Here is a 23,939-nt window from a genome sequence, read left to right as displayed (position 1 = left end):
CAAATAATGAAGAAAACAGTTTTTTTTTTTTATTATTATTTTTGTTTTTATATTGAAAAACAAATGAACGAATGACACATGGATTGTTGGACATGATTTAAGTTCATATGTCAGAAAATAAAATAGATAAAATAAACAGCAAAGGTCAGATATGTTTCATTTTTTGTGTTAAAATGTAAAAACTAGACCCACTATCTCACCTTTTTTATCTTTCTACTGGCTTGGTTTGTTATAAAGATGGAATAATGTAAGTAATATGTTTATTTAAAAAAAAAAAAGTATCATAATTTCCTTGTGTCTTTTTCCAGTTGGGACAGAACTCCAACTTTTTGTGGCGTCTGACTCGAGCCTACAGCGACGTGCATGACTTCTGCAGCACTGTGGAGGAGAAGAAACAGCACGCAGAAGAAGGTCACTACTTTATATCAGGACGATAGTTTACTGCCGTTACAAAGGCGCGTTCACACCTGCACACGCCTTTTTGCACACCTGGGTTTAGACCCGGTTTAGACCTGGTTTAGACCTGGTTTAGACCTGGTTTAGACCTGGTTTTAGACCTGGTTTAGACCTGGTTTCCTGGTTTAGACCTGGTTTATTCCTGGGTTAGATCTGGTTTTAGTCCTGGTTTTAGTCTTGGTTTAGACCTAGTTTTAGACCTGGTTTTAGACCTAGTTTAGACCTGGTTTTAGACCTAGTTTAGACCTGGTTTTAGACCTGGTTTAGGCCTCGTTTAGACCTGGTTTTAGACCTGGTTTTAAGACCTGGTTTTAGACCTGGTTTAGACCCGGTTTAGACCTGGTTTTAGACCTGGTTTTAGACCTGGTTTTTAGACCTGGTTTTAGACCTGGTTTTTGAGACCTGGTTTTAGACCTGGTTTAGGGTTTTTAGACCTGGTTTTAGACCTGGTTTAGACCTGGTTTAGGTTTAGACCTGGTTTAGACCCAGTTTTAGACCCGGTTTAGACCTGGTTTTAGACCTGGTTTTAGACCTGGTTTTAGACCTGGTTTAGACCTGGTTTAGACCTGGTTTGGACCTGGTTTAGTGTCCGGCAATGAGTGGAATTACCAAAAAAAAAATAAAAAGGGATATAGCCTGAAATGTGAAAACACAAAATACCGCCGTGTAATCCATTTATTTCAACAAAGTAACTGTAATCCAATTACCACTCACTGAAACAGTAACTGTAACTGAATACAGTTACTCATAATTTGTACTCTGATTACGTAACTCCGGTACATGTAATCTGTTACTCCCCAACACTGTGTGAGTCAATATTAAACTGAGAGATGCACGTGGAGAGTAAATTAATTAAATTCTCTTACAGCGATTTAACACGAACAGCAGCAGTTGCAGACAGAGCAGGTGAGCTGTGTCCATTTACACCGTCTTTGGAAACATCTCAAGTGGGCGGGTGCAGTTTTATTATTGAACTAAACGATCCTATTCCCCACCCATGGTTATAAAGTCGGTACACGCCTTTTTAAGAGCAAATTCAACCGTAGACATCCATGTAACCTGTCCTCAATCCAAATTGTTAAACTATAAAGAATCAAAATATGACCTCATCTAAACGCAGCCTCCTGATTGAAATAATACACTACTTTAAATTGAGTCATCGTGAAAGCTCTCATCAGACCTGGCTAGAGTTGGTTATAATACAAGCTTGATTACATTACAACATCACACACAGGCGGTTAATGACAGTAATGTTGGAAATGAGCAGCCTCGGCGTCGGCCCTGAGCAGATATTACAGGGTAAACAGGGATGGGCATCTGAATAAAGTTATTACTAATATTGCATAGTTTTTACTAAATTACAACTACTACTACAAATCACGCCAGGTCATTTAGCGTGTGTCTGTGACGTCAGTAGATGTGTATTATCTTACAGTTATAGTTATTACACTTCACGGTTAAATGGCGTTACAAACGTGTGGTTAACGGGCTCGAGGAAGATCACAGCACGGTTAAAGTGATACACATATTACAGCAGCTTTCAGAGCAGCTTGAATTACGGTTTATTTATTTAATCGAATTTTAATTGAGTTTGTAGTTAAAAGTGCATTGAGTAACTTTTCTGGAGGGGTCATCACCTGCTAGACTGATTCATCAGCCGGTTTCATTTCGTGGAAACCGTCTGACCTCGCAGCATCTGGATTTGTTCGCTCGACAGTAGGCGGGTAGTTTTTTATTTAACCAATCGCTGCTATTTTGTCATGATGTATGTAACGCGCCAAATCCCGTAGGAAGAAGGACAATAACGTCTTTCCCCTTGATAAAATTCACCAAACATTCTCTTTATTCCACAAGCCCCCAGGTTCCAAAATGGCCGCCCATTCAAGTCAATGGGCCGAGCTCAATGGTGCATGATCCCAGATTAGCCTAGCATGGCTAGGTACTTCCGGTGGCTGTGGGCCGTCCGAGCATGCGCAGAAGTGCTCTTTTCTCCCGCGGACACACGCCAATGCACGCGACCACACACATGGAGCGCGGGCTCGTGTATCACGTGATCGCTTTGACCAATCAGAGCAAGAGGAGCTAGAGCAGAGCAGAGCGGAGCAGGAGCTAACGAATATAAAGCGTTTTTTTAAGACAACTGAATGGATTTTGAGCGAGAAAAAGTTTATGATCTAAAAATAGGTAAAAATCGCCAACAAATCCGATATTTTTGAAAGCTGTAGGTCCCTGTCAGACGAACACGAGCAGTTTGTGATTACATTGCCTCTATGAGAAAAATCTTGTCCCGGCCCATGAGACTTTTTCTGCTGAAGTTCCAGTGAGTGACACTACGTCAACTGGAGGCAGCTACAAGCAGCAATACTGTATCCAGTTATTTTAATAGATCCATGGTTTAACGTCATGGCTTCACAGCTCTTCACTGTGAAACAAAGAGTCTACAACTTCCGGGTTTCTTGCAAACCGTCTTGTGTATTCCGATTCCTGACCTAGTCGCTGGAGAGAAATGAAACTGAGCAGAGGGGGCAGCCTGGCTAGTCACCTTCTGCTATTCATGGAGATGTTGCCTGGAATGTTCCGCAGTATGACATTACAATTATTAATCTCAGCGGAGGAACAGAATGAGTCTGATGATGGTTTATGGTAATGAAAAACTGCTCGGCAAAGTCTGGACTTTTACTTGTGATGGTGCATTCAGACCGGAGCGTCAAGGCGTCCAGTTTATAGGTCTATGTGGACGCGTGTCTCGGGCATCCTGCGTTTTTGAGGCACATCTTCAGGCGTCAGCGCGGTGTCAATCTGTTGTTGACGTGGCATGTCTTGAGCATTCAGGCATCAAAGCTCTAGACATGCTTCTAGGTCATCGGCGTCAGAAGTTGAAAATGCTGAACTTTTGACGTTGGATGCGCCGTATCAGTCAATCAGGGATGGAATCAGAGATGAAGCGATGTTATTATCTGGAAGAAGAAAAATAAAGAGACTCGGGAAACATCAGAAAAAGAAATCTATGCCGTGTCATTAGCAGAGTATAAATATAAACATGCTGCAGCCTCTGAGCCGATCACCTCCACTGATGGGTTTTATTTATTAAAAAAACTAAAGCCACTTTCTCAACATGGTCTGCTATCATTCTGGGAAAAGACTGGGAAAGTGGCACTTGTTTCCAGGGCAATGGACAATCAGGGGCATTCCAGTTGACGTAGTGACACTCACTGGAAAATCCCCTGGGCTGAGACAAGATTTTTCTCATAGAGCCAATGTAATCACAAACTGCTCGTGTTCGGCTGACAGGGCACCTACAACTTTCAAAAATGTCGGATTTTGTGGTGATTTTTACCAATTTTTAGATCATAAACTTTTTGTCAGCTCAAAATCCTTAAGTTGTCTTAAAAAGCGCATTATCATCGTTCGCTCCGGCTCAGCTCTGACTCCTCTCGTTGTGATTGGTCAAAGCGATCACTGCGCTCCGTGCGTGCGTTTGCGTACATTGGCGTGTGCCCGCGGAAGAAAAGAGCACTTCTGCACATGCTCAGTCGGCCCTCAGCCACCGGAAGTACCTCACTGGGCGAAAGGTGAATCTGGAATCATGCGTCATTGAGCTCGGCCCAGTGACTTGAATGGACGCCCATTTTTGTCCAACGCGTTTTTTTGACGCCCTGGTCTGAGCGCACTTTGACACAACAATCCAGCAAAAATACAAACAGCATTTTTGAGTGCTCAGAGAAGACGACTTGATTTATAAATTACCGTATTTTCCAAGCTATTAGACGCGCTCTTAAGCCTCTAACCGCATCAAAAAAACGACCGCGTGCCACAATCCAGAGCGCCCCATACACGAATCCACTCAGGTGTCCCAGTACGACTTCAGTAAACTACAAAGCCGCAACACCCGCAGAACACACAAACACACACGGAGCAGACAGCGACCGCACAGTGAAAAACACTCACAGACACACTCATCACTCCACGCCGACGAGGAACGAACCGAAAAAGCAATGTGCCACTTCTAGACACGACTGAACAACTGAGTCACTGCGAACACGCCGACAATCCAGTTGGTCCCAGACAGCACCCTCCCTACACGCCACAACTGAACAAAGCCCAGAGTCACCGTCAACGCCACAAACAAACAAAACCACTCACCTGTCACACTGTCCGGTGCGGTTTATTTGTGAAAAAAGTTTGAAAATAGACCATTTAATGACAGTGCGACCTTATAATCCAGAGCGACTAATAGCCCGGAAAATACAGTAATGAAACAAGTGTGATTAAAGCAAAATACACGTCTGCGTATGTTTTTCCCACAACAAACTATGGCCCCGTATTATTTTTCTCTTTCCAGTCAAATCTGCCCACGTGTAAATTCCCACATACAGTAACACGATCTCGCTGAGCTCCTGCGTCGCCATGAACACAGTGTGCAGAGGTCGGTCCCGCGGGTGACAGGACAATGACTCTTCATGCGCTCTCACCTTACACTGACTACACCAAACCCGCAGCCAAACTAATGCTTTTTCCTTCCGTGATTCGACAAAACGCAAACTGGATCCACCGGTTTCTCACAATCCTCCACGTTCGGATTTAAAATAAATATTGATACAAGGCATTCCACCTTTCAGCATATAAAACATACCATTTGACAAATAGACATGAATGATTTGAGACTTCCCGGTTGTGCAGCTATCACTTATGTTTTAATCCTGTTGTTAAGAGTAGTCGTTGTTTTATCTGCGTCCTGTTTTGTTTTTTCAGTCGCCCAGTATTGTCTCAGCTAATGCACAACAGTATTTTGTGAATGAAGACATGCATGACCTGTTTCTTCAAATGGTTTCATAAGACGTTTTTGTAGTAAATATTTTCAAACCCTATATACACTTCTCTGCTTGGTGAATGGAATTTTTTTTTGTCAGGGTAGGAATGTTCTTCTGTTTTTAATTTATTTTTCCAGTAAATTAGAACATGTAGTTATTTAAATACAAGTAACTTTTCTTGTGGAGGGCCCATCAAACGCTTGGCTCATTTCCATCTTCATGGAGACCAAACCAGACCAAGTTACAGGTCAGATCTGTGGAAAGGCGACCCCGCTCAAAGTCAGAATGCCTGTTTTACTAGGTACCGTATTTTTCGGACTATAGGGCGCACTTAAAATTCTTTCATTTTCTCAAAAATCAACAGTGTGCCTTATAATCTGGTGCACCCTGTGTATTAATTCTGGTTGTGTTTACTGACCTCGAACCGATTTTATGTGGTACACGGGCTCAAAAATCTGTTAAAAATGTTTTAGTACGACTTTGGTAAACTATGAAGCCGCACCGCTTGATGGATTGTCGGAGCATTACGGCAACCGTAGTCAGGAGTCTCTGAAAAGTTTCACATGAACCATCTCCAACGCGATAGAAGCATGGAAGAGACTCACCATCAGCAGCATATTCTCTGTCACAGAAAGAACAAACATATTCCACTGAGTCATGTTCTTTAGTTCCACAGAAGCTGAACCGAATCAGCGCACAAGGAGTGAGCTGTTTTTTCAGAACTTATAGTTTATGCAAATGAGTCATGTGGTGTTAATTTTCATTTCTGTAAAACGTAAACAAATGTGCGCAAAGCTGCATTAAAGACATTATTACTCAATGTATATTTGAGTCGTCCTTGTAGGAAATTTAAAAAACAAACTTAAATGATCCACCCACATTCACATTCATAATCCACATTCACCAAGACAGAGAGGCAACGGCGAGCGAATTACACCACGATCTGCCAATGGATCGTGGACGATGGACTAAGGATCAGTCTCAAGTGTCGTCCTTTTGTTTCGCTTAATGCTTCTTATAATCCGGTGCACCTTATAGTCTGAAAAATATATTTTTGGTGTTTATGACCTATAAAACCACCAGTTTAATAAATGTAAGGCAGAGCTGTTTAACGTCATAGTAGGCAGAGCAATGACACTCCATAGAGAACAGTGTTTCCACCAGAAAAGTTACACAGTGCTTTTTTTGTGTCACACTGAGCAAGCGAAGCAAAGAAATACACACAAGCACCATGGACATAAGCAGTCAGTTTGCATAGTGAAAATTACACAGTATATGCAGTATATTGTAAAAGCTCTTAGATTTAGATTTAGGTTTCTTCATGTGTTTGCCGAGGGGTAATTCTGGTGCAGCCAGCAGCTTAAAAACATTCATATAAGAACATCACACAAGGTCATGGAAATCCTGGAAAAGCCATGGAAAGTGAAAATGCCATTTTCCAGGCCTGAAAAAGTAATGGAATTTTAGTATCTCTTTTCATGCATCTACAGTGTTGTGTTAAGTTCTCTTTAGACTATTATTATTTCCAAACGTCTGCGCATTTTTGTTTAAAAGAGACGACAATAAATGCACTGACAGGATTCTAAATGTTCAAAAACTATAATCCCAAACCATAAGATGAGAGTAAAGAGTTCACATTTCATATTTAGCCCTAAAAGTCTGATCAATTCTACACATGTAGGTGCTGTAAAGTCATGGAAAATTCACTTTAGGTCATGGAAAAGTTTTTAAATTTTGTCAGTGATAAAAAGTGGGAACCCTGACAAGTACATACAACGCAACAACAATATACAGTTAAACAGGAAAAGTACAGGTAAAGGTGTAAGGTTCAGCAGTGACTTAAGTCAACTTAGAGTGAAAATGTGACTGCTGTCTGCTGTCTGCATCTAATTATTAATCAGTGTGCTAGAAATTAATAATTAGATGTCCTCTGTGCATATAATTATTAATTTATTATCTTGTCTGTTGTACTTTAACCTAAAACTGAATCTGTCAAGACGTTATGCTGTGGTGATGGACCCCATATGATTAAAACTTGCCCAGCTTCTGTAGGTGTCCATGTTTTTGTTTTGTTTTTTTCAGTTATCACATATTGGCACACATATGATACTGTATGTCTACTGCATGTACATATTTACATATATGTTTAAGTGTGGGAATTTAATTTAAAATTGTGGGAAAAATAAAATTGATAAATGTAATTGTAAAGCTTTTTTTTTTGGCCAAGCATCAGGAAGTGTAATGTTAGGATGCTAATATTTGCTGTTAGTGTTAGTGTGACTGCCGCTCTGACCTCTAGAAGTTATTAAAAACACTTATTAATATTTTGCTGTGAAAAATTGGGACGTAGGAATGTTTTTGGAAGGTGAAGAAGTGATGACCATTGTAAACATTTCCAAATGAACTAAGTCTGTCTTTAACATTTTTAAGATTGTAAAAAATAGATTAGGAACAGCACCTTTGACCATTCTTAATACTTTTTATTTTTTTAGGTTTTCAAGTTTTGTGTAGTAAAAAATAAACCAACAATTACAAACAATACAAGGCTTGGGGCACTATTCTACTGCAGTAAGGATGTGGAAGGGTGACTTTTAACCTTTCTTAATATTAAATGAGGTTTAAGTCAATTTTTAACAGACATTTTCCAGAACTTAATTTAAACTCTATTGGTGCAGGACACTTTTAACAATCTTTGACTCTGTTCGGTTAAAAAGTGATGAGCTTAAAACCCCCTGACTCCAAATTCAATTAGACTTTGAACCTGCTTTTCCCTCCCTCTAATGATCCTTATTTTTTCCCTTTTGTGTGTCGTCTCAGGGAAGAGAGTGGGCGAGGAGGCCGTGCGGCTCAACCCGACCTGCGCAGATAGTCATCAATGGTGCGTGTCACGTTTAAATCCTTCCCCCTCCTTGCTTCCTACACATATGGACACAGGTACTTTCCTTTTGGGGCCTAAAACGCTCTTGAGTGACGGTTTTTTGCCTCCGGGCCTCTCTGCGTCTGTGTGTGGTTTGGTTCACTGGAGGTAAAAACGAACAAATCAAAAATGACAAGTCTCAAAGCCCTCATCCCTGCAGACTTCAAGTGCGTGTTATCTGCTGGAAATTCCTTGAAAAGTTGCAGCTTGGAAGTCGCTCTATGAGGTCGCCTCTTGCTCCTGTACGACCCAAACGCGTTGTCTTTCCCATCTCGGCAGATAGCATCGCGGCGGAGTGCAGGAATGTAAACAGAGGTTGAGTCAGTGTCTTTGGCTCGACCACAAATCATATAACCTCATATCTGTATCTCACACTGGCTGTTTCCTGTCTGAGAGAACAGTCACGTTGTTATATTACACAAGGAAATCTAAAGGTGTGCACGTTAGAGGTGTTGCAGACTGTAAAAAATATTCTTGACTGACTAATGTTTATGATCAAACCAGTAGTTTCCAATGTTTCTTGAGTATTTTCTAATTATAGCACCCTCTAAACTTGGTACTAAACAAATAAATCAGCCAAACAAACTTTAAATTATAACTTTATGAGCAGACTTAAGCAGAATAGCAGGTACTTCTTTAAAGGTACCATATTTTCCGAGCTATTAGACGCGCTCTTAAGCCTCCAACCCCATCAAAAAACGACCGCGCACCCCACAATCCAGAGCGTCCTATACATCAATCCCCTCGGGTGTCCCAGGACGACTTCAGTAAACTACAAAGCCGCACCACCCGCAGAACACGCAAACACACACGGAGCAGACAGCGACCGCACAGCGAAAAACACCCACAGACACACTCATCACTCCACGCCGACGAGGAACGGAACGGAGGAACGAACCGAAAAAGCGAGCGCAATGTGCCACTTCTAGACACGACTGAACAACTGAGTCACTGCGAACACGCCGACAATCCAGCGGGTCCCAGACACACCCTCCCTACACGCCACAACTGAACCCTCACCGTGAACGACAAACAAACAAAACCACTCACCCATCACACTGTTGGGTTTCCTTTAAAGTCCCACGTGGTTTATTTGTGAAAAAGTTCAAAAATAGACCATTTAATGACAGTGCGTCTTATAATCCAGAGCGCCTAATAGCCCGGAAAATACGGTACAGTGTGTTATTGGCCCTCATTCAGGTCAAATAAGGCCAAAGAGTCAGGTTTGCGGAGATGCAAGCCCTGCTCCAAGTAAGGGCGAATGCTTTTTATTATAACTTTCAGTGGAATAAAAGCAACTGTCAATGTCACGCTCCAAAAAAGCAACTGTTGTGGTGAAGATGGAGCTGAGTCGAAAGGTGAAGCTCTCAATTTACTTCTCAATCTATGTTCCTGCCCTCATTTGTGATCATGAGCTTTGGGTAATGACCGAAAGGACGAGATCGCTGATACAAGCGGTCGAAATGAGGCTGGGCGCTCCCTTAGAGATAGAGTGAGGTACTCAGTCGCATAGGAGGAGTTCGGAGTAGAGACGCTGCTCCTCCATTTCAAGAGGAGCAGTTGAGGTGGCTGTTCCGGATGCCTCCTCCTGGACACCTCCCTGGACAGATGTTCCGGGCATGTCTCACCAAAAGGAGGTCCCGGGGAGATCAAGGACACGCTGGAGGGACTATGTCTCTGGACTGGCCTGGGAACACCTTGTGGTCCCCCTGGAGGAGCTGGAGGAAGTGTCCGGGGTGAAAGGAAGTCTGGAAGTCCCTGCTTCGACTGTTGCCCCCGCGACCTGGCCCCAGATAAGCAGAAGAAAATGGATGGACAGATGGATAAAAGCAACTCAAATTGAAAAACAACCTTTTTTTTTTTTTCATTTTTGTATATTTTTGGGTATGGAGAAAAATCCCGTATAACGTCGTACTTGCAAATTGTGAGATTTATTAGGACAAACAGTGCAACGTTTCGGCACTAGGCCTTCGTCAGGCAAACAGAATGAGAGCTCAGGTGGCCACTATACCCGATTTATTATTCTATGATTTTTGTACTATGATTAATATTTCATTATTATTATTATTAGTATCATTATTATTACACTATATGTTGATTGTTGTTGTTCTGTGAATTGTTTTGGTACACTGTTTCTTTATGACCTGTCACCCTTGGGTGCTTGCCACGCCCTATTTAAGATGACCACCTGAGCTCTCGTTCTGTTTGTCTGACGAAGGCCTAGTGCCGAAACGTTGCACGGTTTGTCCAAATAAATCTCACAATTTGCAAGTAAGACGGTGTGCGGGATTTTTCTCCATGTTCTTGGGCTGCTCCATCTCCTCCAACGCACCCGTCTCAAGTCATTGATGTGCGAAGTTCTCATTCTTTTTTTCTTGTATATTTTTGGGTAAAAAGTTACACATTGTGACTTTAAGTAGTATAATGTCAGATACTACAGTTTTAACACTGATGTACAAAATCCTCCAAAACTTTTCTAAGGATTTCAAATTTACAACCACTGGCTTAAATTCAAATACTGTAAAATTTATGATGTGTTCTTGTACCCACTTTGGGATTGGAAACTCGGTTCCAAGTAGAAACCGACTGAAAACTAACTTCTGGTGCCAACTTTCAGTTCCCTGGCATTAAATGCGCGTCAGTGAGCCAATACATCCACCGCACTGATGTGTATCAGCGGATAATAAATAAATCAGTGTGGATAATAAAGCAGATAATAAATAAATGGGTGTTGATGAAGTTGAAGCCAAACTGATAATATGAACCAAACTCCTGGTCCTGGTAAAAGCGTAATTCCCAAAAAATGGTGATATCCAGTGTGTGTCAGCGTAAAGCAGCAGTGTCCAAACTTTTTTCATCAAAGGCCACATATCTAAACACAGATGAAGCAGAGGGAGGATCGAGGGCCTTAGACTGGGGCTCCTTACACAGAATCATTGAAATATGTGCATGTTTAACACGTTAGAATGAGCCATTAGACTTTATACATGCTAAGATCCTTAAAACCACACACTAAATATTAAATATTCGCTTTATCAAGGTAGATTTTCAAAAAAAAACTTGGAGTAAAATGTTAATTTTTAATTGATGCAAGGTAATTTGAGCCAATTCACTAATCTAATCTCGGTCTTGTCGCGGTCTAGTCCTTGTTTAGTCCCGGTCTAGTCCTGGTTTAGTCTCGGTCTAGTCTCGGTCTAGTCCTTGTTTAGTCTCGTTCTAGTCCTGGTTTAGTCCTGGTCCAGTTCTGGTGTAGTCCTCGTGATCGGGTCGGTGATTGTGGCGTATATATTTATTCTCCGCTCATGTTTGTGGTTCTCGCTCTGGTTCTCGGGTTTTTCTTCCTGATAATAACGTCGCTGCGTCACTGGATACTCGTCCCTGATTGGTCGACGCGGCTCGTCTGATGCGAAAAGTTCAGCATTTTCAACTTCTTGATGCTGACGCCTTGGACGCGGGCCTAGAGCGTCAACGCGAAAACGCTCAAGACGCGCCACGTCAACACCAGATTTGCACCACAAAAACGCAGGACGCTCTAGTCGCGCGTCCACATCGACTTTACATAGAAACTGGACACTTTGACGCTTTGGTGTGAACGGCCCTTAAAGTTTGTCCTGGACATAGAAACAACGCAATTACCACTAATAGCTCCTCTTGTGTTCGCTCTGCCATGTCATCTGAACATTTTAAGGTCCTGGCAAGTTCTGAATACAGTCGTGTATCGCAGTTAAGACACTTAATAAATAAATTAAGATTATTAAAATTGGTAAAATTTTCAAAGTTAAAAAGTTGATGTTTCTTTAAAATTTCACAGTGGTGCCAGTCTAACCGTGCCCAGTCTTAGGTTGGGTAACAATAATTATTTTTACAATAATTACAATAATAGGGAAAATTGCCATGGCTGTATTTTTATAGAACGGCACAAGAAAAAAAAAAAAAAAAAGAATCACTAATAATCACTACCAAAACTGACAGAAATGTTTTTGTAGTATCCTGATAATACACGTCGAGTTATTTTTTTGGCACTCCAGCAGATTATTGTTTCGTTTAGCACTTAATTTGAGGAATATAATACAATTTGTGGTTCTACTTACATATTTTTTTCACCACATCACTCTGACTTAACCTTGACCTGGGCTTAACTCCCCTGTACCTCCCTGGTTGCTGGCAGGTGGTTGGTGGTTGCCAGGTGAGTCAGAGGAAAATCCCTCTTTTCAGATAATTATTCTGCCGAGTGGGTTTGACATTTGTATTTGAACATTCCTCTAATAATGGAACCGCTCTCGTGTCCAAACCTGACTCCGCATCACGCCACCAATGCTGAAATTCGAGTCCGGTACAAAATAGTGATGTAGTAACAGTTTTTATTAATGAATCATCGTCGTGGAGATCGGTTTGTGGGTGGACTTGTGCGTGCCTGGCTAAACATACAGTGTGATCCTCAAAAAGTGGGTTACAGGGCTGTTCTGTCTGTTAGAGATGCTCATTTGGGTTAGACCTGGTTTAGTCCTCCTGGTTAAGTCCTGGCTTAGTTTTGGCCTAGTTCTGGTTTAGTCCTTGGTTAGACTAGGTTTTGTCCTGTTTTAGTCCTGCTTTAGTCCTGGTTTAGAACTGTTTTAGTCCTGATGTAGTCCTGGGTTGCTCCTGGGTTAGTCCGGGTTTAGTCCTGGTGTTGACCTATTTTAGTCCTGGTTTAGTCCTGGTTTAGTCCTGCTTTAGTCCTGCTTTAGTGTTGCTTTAGTCCTGGTTTAGAACTGTTTTAGTCCTGGTTTAGTCCTGATGTAGTCCTGGTTTAGTCCTGGTTTAGCCCTGTTTTAATCCTGGTTTAGTTCTGGTTTAGTTCTGTTTTAGTCCTGTTTTAATTCTGGTTTAGTCCTTGGTTAGACCAGGTTTAGTGCTGGTTTAGTCCTGGTTTAGTCTCGATTCAGTCCTGGTTTAATCCTGGTTTAGTCCTTGGTTAGATTAAGTTTAGTTCTGTTTTAGTCCTATTTTGGTTCTGGCTTAGTCCTTGGTTAGACCAGGTTTTGTCCTGTTTTAATCCTGCTTTAGAACTGTTTTAGTCCTGGTGTAGTCCTGGTTTATTCCTGGTTTAGTCCTTGGTTAGATCAGGTTTAGGCCTGATTCAGTCCTGGTTTAGTCCTGGTTTAGTCCTTGTTTACTTCGTCTACTGTCTACTTAGGTTTAGAACTGTTTTAGTCCTGGTGTAGTCTTAATGTAGTCCTGGTTTAGTCCTGTTTCAGCCTTCGTTTACTTCTGGCTTAGTCCTTGGTTAGACCAGGTTTAGTCCTGGTTTAGTCCTGGTTTAGTCCTGGTTTAGTCCTGGTTTAGTCCTGATATAGTCTTGGTTTAGTCCTTGTTTAGTCCTTGCTTAAAACAGGTTTCGTCATGCTTTGGTCCTGGTTTAGTCCTGATTTAGTCCTGCTTTAGTCCTGCTTTTGACCTGTTTTAGTCCTGATTTAGAACTGTTTTAGTCCTGGTTTAGTCCTGCTTTAGTCCTTAGACCCAGTGTTTGTTCATGAGAGTCTTACTCTCAGGATTATGTTGATAAATTAGTCGTGATGGAGATGTGCACATCACGTGACGAGACTCGAGTTTGTTTTCATTGGTACTAAGATGACTATGACTGTGCAGCTCTGCCTACATGTATCACTGACTAAGAAAATAAAAGTGGAGAGCATGAAGAACAAAGTACGTACGTCACAGTGGGCGTCTGCCGATGGAGGTGAAAACGAGAGTTAATCGGCAAAAGGGCAACTTGAAATTAAGCGTTTAAAGATTACTCAAACACAAGTCACTCCAAATACAACTTCAGGTGAGTAAATGATGAGAGGAAACGACTATAACACGATTAAAAGCTCTCGAAAGTCGATTTTGCAGAGACTCGTACCCTTTTCTAAATACTCAAAACTAACGCTGAATATTATTGTAAGGTCCAAACATTTGTGAAGTCGTAGTTTGACACTTTACACACTTTATTCCATCTTTTAAAATGTCTCAAAAGTGAAATAAATCCACGAAGAGCGCTCCAAGTGCAGTTAAAAACTCTTTACTGAGTATTCACATAGAGTTGAGGACACAAAAGGTGAATTTAGGTAAGGCAACATGAGGTCAAAAAACTGGCTCCACTTCACACTCCCATGATGCACCTGCACTCGTCTTAAATAAGGAGCCATAAACTGCAAAATAATACAACAAATAATTAAAAAAATTAAATAAAAAAAAATAAAAACGTATGATTAACATTAGCAATAATTAATTGAATAATTGTTTTTATTTATTTATTTTGTTTTATTTTGTTTGTTTGTTTATTTATTTATTGTTTTTAACTATTTAATTAATTTATTAATTAATATTTTTTTTTTTTTTTAGTACTGCTTTTATGTATTGATTTTTATTATTATTATTTTATTTATTCATTCATTCTATTAGTTTCCTCATGGTTGAAACATAATTCTTCAGATTTTTTTTTAGATTTTTTTATTCATTTATTTATTTATTTTATTTATAAAAAAAAATTTCAATGTAAAATGTTTTAGATTGCTGTGTAAAGCACTTTGGAAACCGTCTTGTTTATAAAATGTGCTTTACAAATAAAGTTGGATTGGATTGGAAAAATGTAAATAGATCAAATTATCTTTTAGCAAATAATCAACAAATAATCATGTTAACTGTAAAGAATTACCAAAATTACCAAAAATCATACATTTTAAGTGACTATTAAATCAAACAAAATAGGAATAATTATCTCAGTAATGAAAATATTACAAAAATTACGAAACCGGGTTCAGGCTCCAACATATCTGTATCTGGATCATATCGTAATGTGAATCGTGAACTGTGCTGTATCATCAGATTGTTGGCTTTAGTAATAGAAATGATATGTCCTGTAAATGCATTCTCTCCCGTTGGCTCAGCGTCTTGTATAAACCATGTACACTTCATTCATACACTCAGGCTGTAATGAATGATCCAGTGTAACCGGAGCTCAGACACGCCCTACACAACACAACACACTCAATGGACATTTGCATACTACAGCCTGAAACACTAGAGGCATTTCAAACACAAAACACAAAACACGACGAGTGAGCCAGTATCTTTCCTCTCACATGCTGCACAATACTGGTTTGTTTACTCTGAGTCTTACAGTAATAATAATGCACAATATTATCTTATTTTTTTTAGCCAATGAATAGACTGAAATAAAAGCATTTTATTTTTATTTTTTTATTTTATTTTTTTTTATTTATTTTTATTTTTTACTTATTTATTTTTATTTATTATTATTATTTATTTTTTATTATTTTATTTTTTTTGGCACTGAAAAACTTCATCTCCATAAACCTGACTCTTACTTGGCCTGGAGCAGAGCTTTATTCTGCTTGTTTCCTTGGAAATGTTTCTTCTTCTAGCCTGATTCATCAGCCGGTTTTACTTTGTTTTGCTTCGTTTCACTTCGTACAAACCGTCCGACCTTGCAGTATTAGATTTCGTTTGTTCGCTTGATGATAGGTGGGTACTTTTTTTTTTTTAACCAATCACTGCTGTTTGGTCGTGACGTATGTAAAGCGCCAAATCTCGTAGGAAGAAGGGCAATAACGCCTTTCCCCTCGATGAAATTCACCAAACATTCTCTTTGTTTCGGCTTTAAATCCTCGATCTCGAGAATCGTTGCCAACACAGAATGTCTGTCTTCGTCTACATCCATCTCGACGCTTTGTTTACTGTTGTGATGTTCCACAAAATGGACCCAGACAGACGCGATAAGTTTGACGTCATGGCTTCACAGCTCTTCTCTGATTGGTTGGTGTGTGGTCTATAACTTCCAAGGTTCAAACCGTCTAGTGTATTCTGATTCCTGACCTAGTCACTGGAGAGAAATGAAATTGAGCAGAGGCACTAGATATGGGTAATAATCCTTCCACAGTCTGGCATAAATCTTGTCAATCTCTGGTTTTAATTTTCTATTTCTATGGAATTACGCAGGTGATGTGCCACGTCTAGAAAGTTACACACTGTAGCTTTAAAGCACTGCTATAAGTGACATGTTTGACTGATTACATTTCGTCCAGGGTTTAGTCCTGATTGACTATGTAAGGCTATCGTGTGATTACAGTCTTGCGTTTGGTTTCTATGGAGCTTTTTGGACATTGAAAGACCATGATCATGACATTCATCATTAACTACAGATTGCAGGTAATTAAATCTAATGGTGCACCACTCCCCTCACTGCAAGACATATACACCACCCGTCTCACACGCATATACACCACTCACACCATATACACCACCCACACCACGTCTCACACGCATATACACCACCCACCCACGCATATACACCACCCGTCACGCGCATATACACACACCCACCGTCATCACACGCACATATACACCACCCACCCGCCACACGCATCACACGCATATACACCACCCACCCGCCTCACACGCATATACACGCACATACACCACCCACCCGCACACGCATATACACCACCCACCGTCACACGCACACGCATATACACCACCCACCCGCCTCACACGCATATACACCACCCACCCGTCTCACACGCATATACACCACCCACCCACACGCATATACACCACCCACCGCATATACACCACCCACCGCCTCACACGCATATACCTCACGCGCATATACACCACCCACCCGCCTCACACGCATATACACCACCACGCATCTCACACGCATATACACCACCCACCCGTCTCACACGCATATACACCACCCACCCGTCTCACACGCATATACACCACCCACCGTCACACGCATATACACCACCCGTCACACGCGCATATACACCACCCACCCGCCTCACGCGCATATACACCACCCACCCGCCTCACACGCATATACACCACCCACACGCCATCACGCATATACACCACACCCGCCTCACACGCCTCACGCATATACACGCATATACACCACCCACCCGCTCACGCGCATATACACCACCCACCCGCTCACACGCATATACACCACCCACCCGCCTCACGCGCATATACACCACCCACCCGTCTCACGCGCATATACACCACCCACCCGCCTCACGCGCATATACACCACACCACACCCCCACGCGCATATACACCACCCACCCGCCTGCACATATACACCACACGTCAAGTCACCGCACACAATCTGTTCAGCCTCCTGCCCTCAGTGAGGACGTACAGGAGTCTCTGTTCCCACATCAGCAGACTCACTAACAGCTTCATCCACCAGGCTGTTAGGATGCTGAACTCTCTCCCCTTTAAAACCACCAGGCGAACAGGAATTTAGGAATCTGTTTCTCTCCAAGAACAGAATTCCCCAAAGAACACTTGGACTCAGACCTCGTAAGACCCCGATACGTAGCACGTAAATGTTGTCCAGTCTTCTATTCGACTATTGAAATAAGTAAAGTATCAGAATGTAGGAAAGAGTTACACTCCAACAGGGTCAAGTTAAACCTGTGATATTCTTTCAAGTTCAAGACAAAAAATTTAAAAAACTCATGTCGGTAACGGAGGGAATGAAATATGCAGCACTTTTTGGGCAATAAATCCAAACAGTGATAACTCTTGGTTCTCACTTACATATCCTTAACAAACTGGTTTGAATATTTGCTTCATATAGTTTTCTACCATATGGTACAAGATTAGGTTGAAAAACCTCTTACTTTTTGAATAATGAGATTTTTTATTAAGAAAGGTCATGGTAACGGAGGGAAAAGTAACGGAGGGAAAATTGTTCAAGCAAGTAGAAGGTGCAGGATTTTACATCATTTGTCGCTTTTTTCTTCCAAATACTTTAATATTACTTCAAAATGAAAGGAAACTATTTATATAAAATATGTCAGTCCTTCCAAGCAAATTTTTATCATTTTAAATACTTTTTTGTCAGTATTATCATTTATCACAATAAATTCTTGGTCAATTAATCGTCCAGCAAAATCTATTATTGTTACAGGCCTAACAGCTCCTCCAGTGTAACACAATCACAACATATCGATTAATGAAATATCTCGCATAACAACAGTGCCCTGGTCTTTCTAATAATGTCTGATTATAAAGTTAAATCACGTTTGGAAGTCTGTAGCCAAAAAGTCAGATGTTCCTAAACGGGCCTGGTGCAGTGAAACCTGCGATGTCATGTGTGTACGGCCGTAAAACTCCACAGTAAATGACCCATTTCCCATTAGCTCATGTTCTCAATCAGACTTGTTTAGAAGACTTTACATTTATATACAACGTTCTAGTTTCCATTTGCATTAGTCACGTTCTCTTTAAAGCGGACTGTAGCGTTCCCGTGTACATTTCCATAGAGCTGAAATCCTGGTCGTAGCCGGCAGCCTTTTCCCTGTATTCCCACATAATTAGGCCGGGCTCACGCACGCACCGCGTTACAAAAGACTCTGTTTGTTTAGTTAATTACTGGCAACAGTTTTAAAAAGGCTTAATGCTTAATCCCATATCCACTAATGGAATTTGTAAGACTCTTAACCCCGGCTGTAATTTGAACGGACAGCGGAAAAGTAGAGGGGAAAAAAAAATGTACTTTGAGCTGTGGGAGGGTGAGAAACGGAGAAAGAAGGAGGGAGGGGGAAAGAGAGAGGTAGAAGAGAGGGGAAGGAAAGGAAAGAAGGAAGCAAGGAGAGAAGGAGAGATAGAGCCAGAAGAGAGGTGAAGGAAAGAATAGAAAGAAGGAGAGAGAGAGAGAGGCAGAAGAGAGGGGAAGGAAAGGAAGGAAGGAAGGAGAGAAGGAGAGAAGCAGAAGAGAGAGGAAGGAAAGGAAAGAAGTAGGGAGAGAAGGAGAGATGGAGGCAGAAGAGAGGGGAAGGAAAGGAAGGAAGGAGGGAGAGAAGGAGAGATAGAGGCAGAAGAGAAGGGAAGCAGAGAGAGAGGCTTAAGAGAAGGGAAGGAAGAGAAGGAAGGAGAGAGAGAGAAGAGCAGAAGAGAGGGGAAGGAAAGGAGAGAAGGAGAGAGAGAGGCAGAAGAGAGGGGAAGGAAAGGAAAGAAGGAAGGAAGAGAAGGAGAGAGAGAGGCAGAAGAGAGGGGAAGGAAAGGAAAGAAGGAAGGAGAGAAGGAGAGAGAGAGAAGCAGAAGAGAGGGGAAGGAAAGGAAAGAAGGAGGGAGAGAGAGAGAGAAGCAGAAGAGAGGGGAAGGAAAGGAAACAAGGAAGGAAGGAGAGAAGGAGAGAGAGGCAGAAGAGAGGTGAAGGAAAGGAAAGAAGAAAGGAGTGAGGGAGGGTGAGAAACAGGAGAGAGGGAGACGGAAAGAGAAAGGAAAGTAGGAGGGAGAGAGAGGCGAAAGAGGGAAAGAAGCAGAAGAGAGGGGAAGGAAAGAAAAGGAGGGAGGGAGAGAGAGAGAGATAGGCAGGAGGAGGCAAGAAAGATAGACAGAGAGAGAGAGAGGGAGGGAGGGAGATGAGGGGTGAGAAAGAAAGAAACAGAGGAGAGGGGAATGAAGGGAAAGAGGGAGGGAGAGAGAGAAGTGAAAGAGGCAGAAGAGAGAGGAAGGGAAGAAAAGAGAGAGGGAGATGAGGGGTGAGAAAGAAAGAATGAAAGAAAGAGAGAAGAGAGGGCAATGAAGGAAAAGAAGGAAGGAGAGATGGAGGGAGATGAGGGGTGAGACAAAAGAGAGAGGAATGAAAGAAAAGGAGGGAGAGACGGAGGGAGATGAGAGGTGGGAAAAAAAGAACAGAAAAGAGGGGAATGAAAGGAAAGACAGAGGGGAAAAAAGGAGGGATAGCAGGATGAGGAGGAGAGGGAAAAGGACGGATAGAAGAGAGGGAGACAGAATGGAGAAAGGGAGAGGGAGAGAAGATGATGGGGGGAGAAAGACTAAAAAAGATGCGGCAGGGAGGGAGAAAGAAAGAGACAGAAGAGAGGAGAATGAAAGAAAAGAAAGAGGGAGATGGGGATGAGATAGAAAGAGATAAGGGAGGGGAATGAAAGAAAGAAGAAGGGAGAGAGGGGCGAAAGAGACAGAAGAGAGGGGGGAATAAAAGAAAAGAAGGAGGGACATGAGAGGTGAGGGAATAAAAGGACAGAAAAGAGGAGAAGGAAAAGAAAGACAAAAGGAATAAAAGAGGGAAGGAAGGAGGGATAGCGGGGTGAGGAGGAGAGGGAAACAGAATAGAGAGAGAGAGAGAGAGAGAAAGAATGGAGGAAAGTAGACAGAGAGAAGATGATGGAGGGAGAAAGAATAAAAGAGATGCAGGAGGGAGGAAGAAAGAAAAAAGAAAAAGAGAGAGGGAGCAAGACCAGGAGAGAGAGAGAGAGAGAGAGAGAGAGAGAGAGAGAGAGAGACGTAGGAGGGAGGGAGAGTGAAAGAAAGAGAGCGAGGAGGGAGAGACGTTAGAGTTTTTGACCTAAATGCTTTGACCTATTTAATTTGTTTAAGTTTCTCTGTAGACGCTGTTTAAATCTGTCAGTGTAAGAAAAAAAAACACGTAAAATATAAAAAATAAAACAGATTTGACAGGTTTTCATGTTGTTTTTTCTGACAGAAGTTGGTCTAAAACTGATTTTCGAAGACTGAAAATAAACAAAGTTAAATACAACATGACAGAACCAAGATACTCACTAAAACAGGTCTAAACCAGGACTAAACTAGGACTAAACTAGGACTAAACCAGGACTAAAACAATTCTAAAACAGGTCTAAAAGAGGTCTAAACCAGGGTCTAAACCAGGACTAAACTAAACCAGGACTAAAACTAAAACAGGACAAAAAACAGGACTAAAACAGGACTAAACAGGACTAAAACCAGGCTAAACCAGGTCTAAAACCAGGACTAAACCAGGTCTAAACCAGAACTAAACCAGGTCTAAACCAGGTCTAAACCAGGACTAAACAGGACTAAACCAGGACTAAACCAGGACTAAAAAAAACAGGAAAACTAAAACAGGACTAAAACAGGACTAAACCAGGACTAAACCAGGACTAAACAGGAAACCAGGACTAAAACAGGACTAAACCAGGTCTAAACCAGGACTAAACCAGATCTAAACCAGGCCTAAACCAGGACTAAACCAGGACTAAACCAGACCAGGACTAAAACAGGACTAAACCAGGACTAAAAACAGGACTAAAACCAGGTCTAAAACAGGACTAAACCAGGTCTAAACCAGGACTAAACCAGATCTAAACCAGGACTAAACCAGGTCTAAACCAGAACTAAACCAGAACTAAACCAGGACTAAAACAGGACTAAAACAGGTCTAAACCATGGGAATAAACCAGGACTAAACAGGACTAAACCAGGTCTAAAAAAGGTCTAAAACCAGGACTAAACCAGGTCTAAAACAGGACTAAAACCAGGACTAAAAACAGGTCTAAACAGGTCTAAAACAGGTCTAAACCAGAACTAAACCAGGTCTAAACCAGGAACTAAAACCAGGTCTAAACCAGGTCTAAAACAGGTCTAAAACCAGGGAATAAACCAGGACTAAAACCAGGAATAAAACAGGACTAAACCAGGTCTAAACCAGAAACTAAACCAGGTCTAAACCAGGTCTAAAACAGGTCTAAACCAGGGAAATAAAACCAGGACTAAAACAGGAATAAAACCAGGACTAAACCAGGTCTAAACCAGGAAACCAGGACTAAAAAAACAGGTCTAAACCAGGTCTAAACCAGAACTAAACCAGGTCTAAACCAGGTCTAAACCAGGTCTAAACCAGGACTAAACCAGGACTAAAAGTAACCTTCCCAACACTGAAGATCCCTCGTGTAGTTGAATCAAATATTCTAAGAACTGGACTTTCTTTTCTTATTTCTTTTTTCTCTTGGAGCAGCTTGTGTGTTTGTCTGTACAGAGGGTAGTTTACACAGCTCTGGTCGGGTTTGTTTACTCAGAGCGACGATGGCGTGAGAAAAGTTGTCACCTGTTTTCCCGAATGTGGCCCGGCCTGTCTCGGTCTGGCACAGGTTGACACGACCGCCGAGCGCTTCCTGTTCTGCCGCTTCAACTGTCTTCGCTCCACAAACCGAACGAGCTATTTTTACAGACCGAGATTCATTCAGAACTACAGCTCAGAATGTTGTCGGCTGTTGTCGTGCACACGGGCAAGACACTTAACCTACTTTACCTCCGGTGTCTGCGTGCAAACTCTGGAGGACGAGAATGCGGATCGCGGACGCACGGCTGAACCAGGAGGATCCGTGTGTCGTTCGTTCATTTGTTTTCCACAGTAAAACCAAAAACAAGAAAACGAAAACACAACTATTTTCTTCATTATTTGTCTCCAAAACCAAAATGAAAAAAAACAGATAATGATTCGTTTTTTCAGTTTTTGATTTTGTGTTTAAATGAAAAATGGAAAAAAACGGACTGAGTGAAATTCTGATGCCGGAATTTTGCGCCGCATACGGACTGAACCAGGACTAAACCAGGTCCGGGACTGAGACCGGGACTGAGACCGAGAACAGGACCGAGAACAGGACCGGGACTGAGACCGGGACTAAGACCAAGAACAGGACCGAGAACAGGACCGGGACTGAGACCGGGACTGAGACCGAGAACAGGACTGAGAACAGGACCGGGACTGAGACCGAGAACAGGACTGAGAACAGGACCGGGACTGAGACCGGGACTGAGACCAGGACTGAGACCAAGAACAGGACCGAGAACAGGACCGAGAACAGGATCGAGAACAGGACCCGGGACTGAGACCGGGACTGAGACCGGGACTGAGACCGAGAACAGGACCGAGAACGAGACCGAGAACAGGACCGGGACTGAGACCAGGACTGAGACCGAGAACAGGACCGAGAACAGGACCGAGAACGAGACCGAGAACAGGACCGGGACTGAGACCGGAACTGAGACCGGGACTAAGACCGAGAACAGGACCGAGAACAGGACCGGGACTGAGACCGGGACTAAGACCGAGAACAGGACCAGGACTGAGACCAAAACTGAGACCGGACCTGAGACTGAGAACAGGACCGGGATTGAGACCGGGACTGAGACCGAGAACAGGACGGAGAACAGGACCGGGACTGAGACCGAGAACAGGACCAGGACTGAGACCGGAACTGAGACCAAAACTGAGACCGGACCTGAGACTGAGAACAGGACCGGGACCGGGACTGAGACTGGGACTAAGACTCGGACTGAGACCGAGAACAGGACCGGGACTGAGACCGAGAACAGGACCGGGACTGAGACCGGGACTGAGACTGGGACCAGATCAGGACTGAAAACAGTTTTAGTCCCGGTTCAGTCCTGGTTAAGTCCTGGTTCAGTCCGTATGCGGTGCAAAAGTCCGGCGTCGCAGTTTCAGTCACGGAAGCAGGAAAAGTTACACAATGCACCTTTAAATTTACATTATGTCGAGTTAATTCTCTTCATCCACTGTGAACTTTGAAAAACTCAAAACTTAAAAATAAATAAATCAAACCTACTAAAACCAGACCAGTGAAGAGTGAACCGAGTTTAGAGCCGCAGAAGTGATTCCAGGTCCGGTTTAGAACAGCAGAACTCGTTATGTGGGTTAGAAAGAACACGGTGAACTAAAGCAGGAAACATGTGTCCTGCTCCGGAGTTTGTTTGAGCTTTAATTAATATCCGAATGAAAGAAAACTTAAGTGCACTTCAAACCCACAAGAGCCATTTGACCGGCCTCTTTGTGCTTAACGACAAAAGGATTTAAACTCTGATTACCGCGCGCTGCTCTGCTGCGTTTGGTTGTGTAACATTATTTATTGCTCACTTGGATTTAATTGAAATTTGTGATCTCAGCGTTA

The 23,939-nt window shown here is 42.2% G+C and overlaps 1 protein-coding gene across 1 annotated transcript in view; it reads left to right on the top strand.

Annotated features, from left to right (window-relative positions):
• Window positions 1-23,939, top strand: part of LOC110170133 (regulator of microtubule dynamics protein 2) — a 137,054-nt gene that overhangs the window by 49,525 nt on the left and 63,590 nt on the right. The window contains exons 4-5 of the mRNA XM_055162587.1: window positions 309-411; window positions 8,085-8,145. Of these exons, the coding sequence (XP_055018562.1) occupies window positions 309-411; window positions 8,085-8,145 (164 nt within the window). The remainder of the gene's footprint in view (window positions 1-308; window positions 412-8,084; window positions 8,146-23,939) is intronic.

This window comes from Boleophthalmus pectinirostris, unplaced genomic scaffold, assembly GCF_026225935.1.
Source record: "Boleophthalmus pectinirostris isolate CB_2022bp ecotype Guang Dong unplaced genomic scaffold, ASM2622593v1 HiC_scaffold_5, whole genome shotgun sequence".
Lineage (NCBI taxonomy): Eukaryota > Metazoa > Chordata > Actinopteri > Gobiiformes > Gobiidae > Boleophthalmus > Boleophthalmus pectinirostris.
The sequence above is the reverse complement of the archived record's forward strand: the minus strand, read 5'-3'. Positions and strand labels throughout refer to the sequence as shown.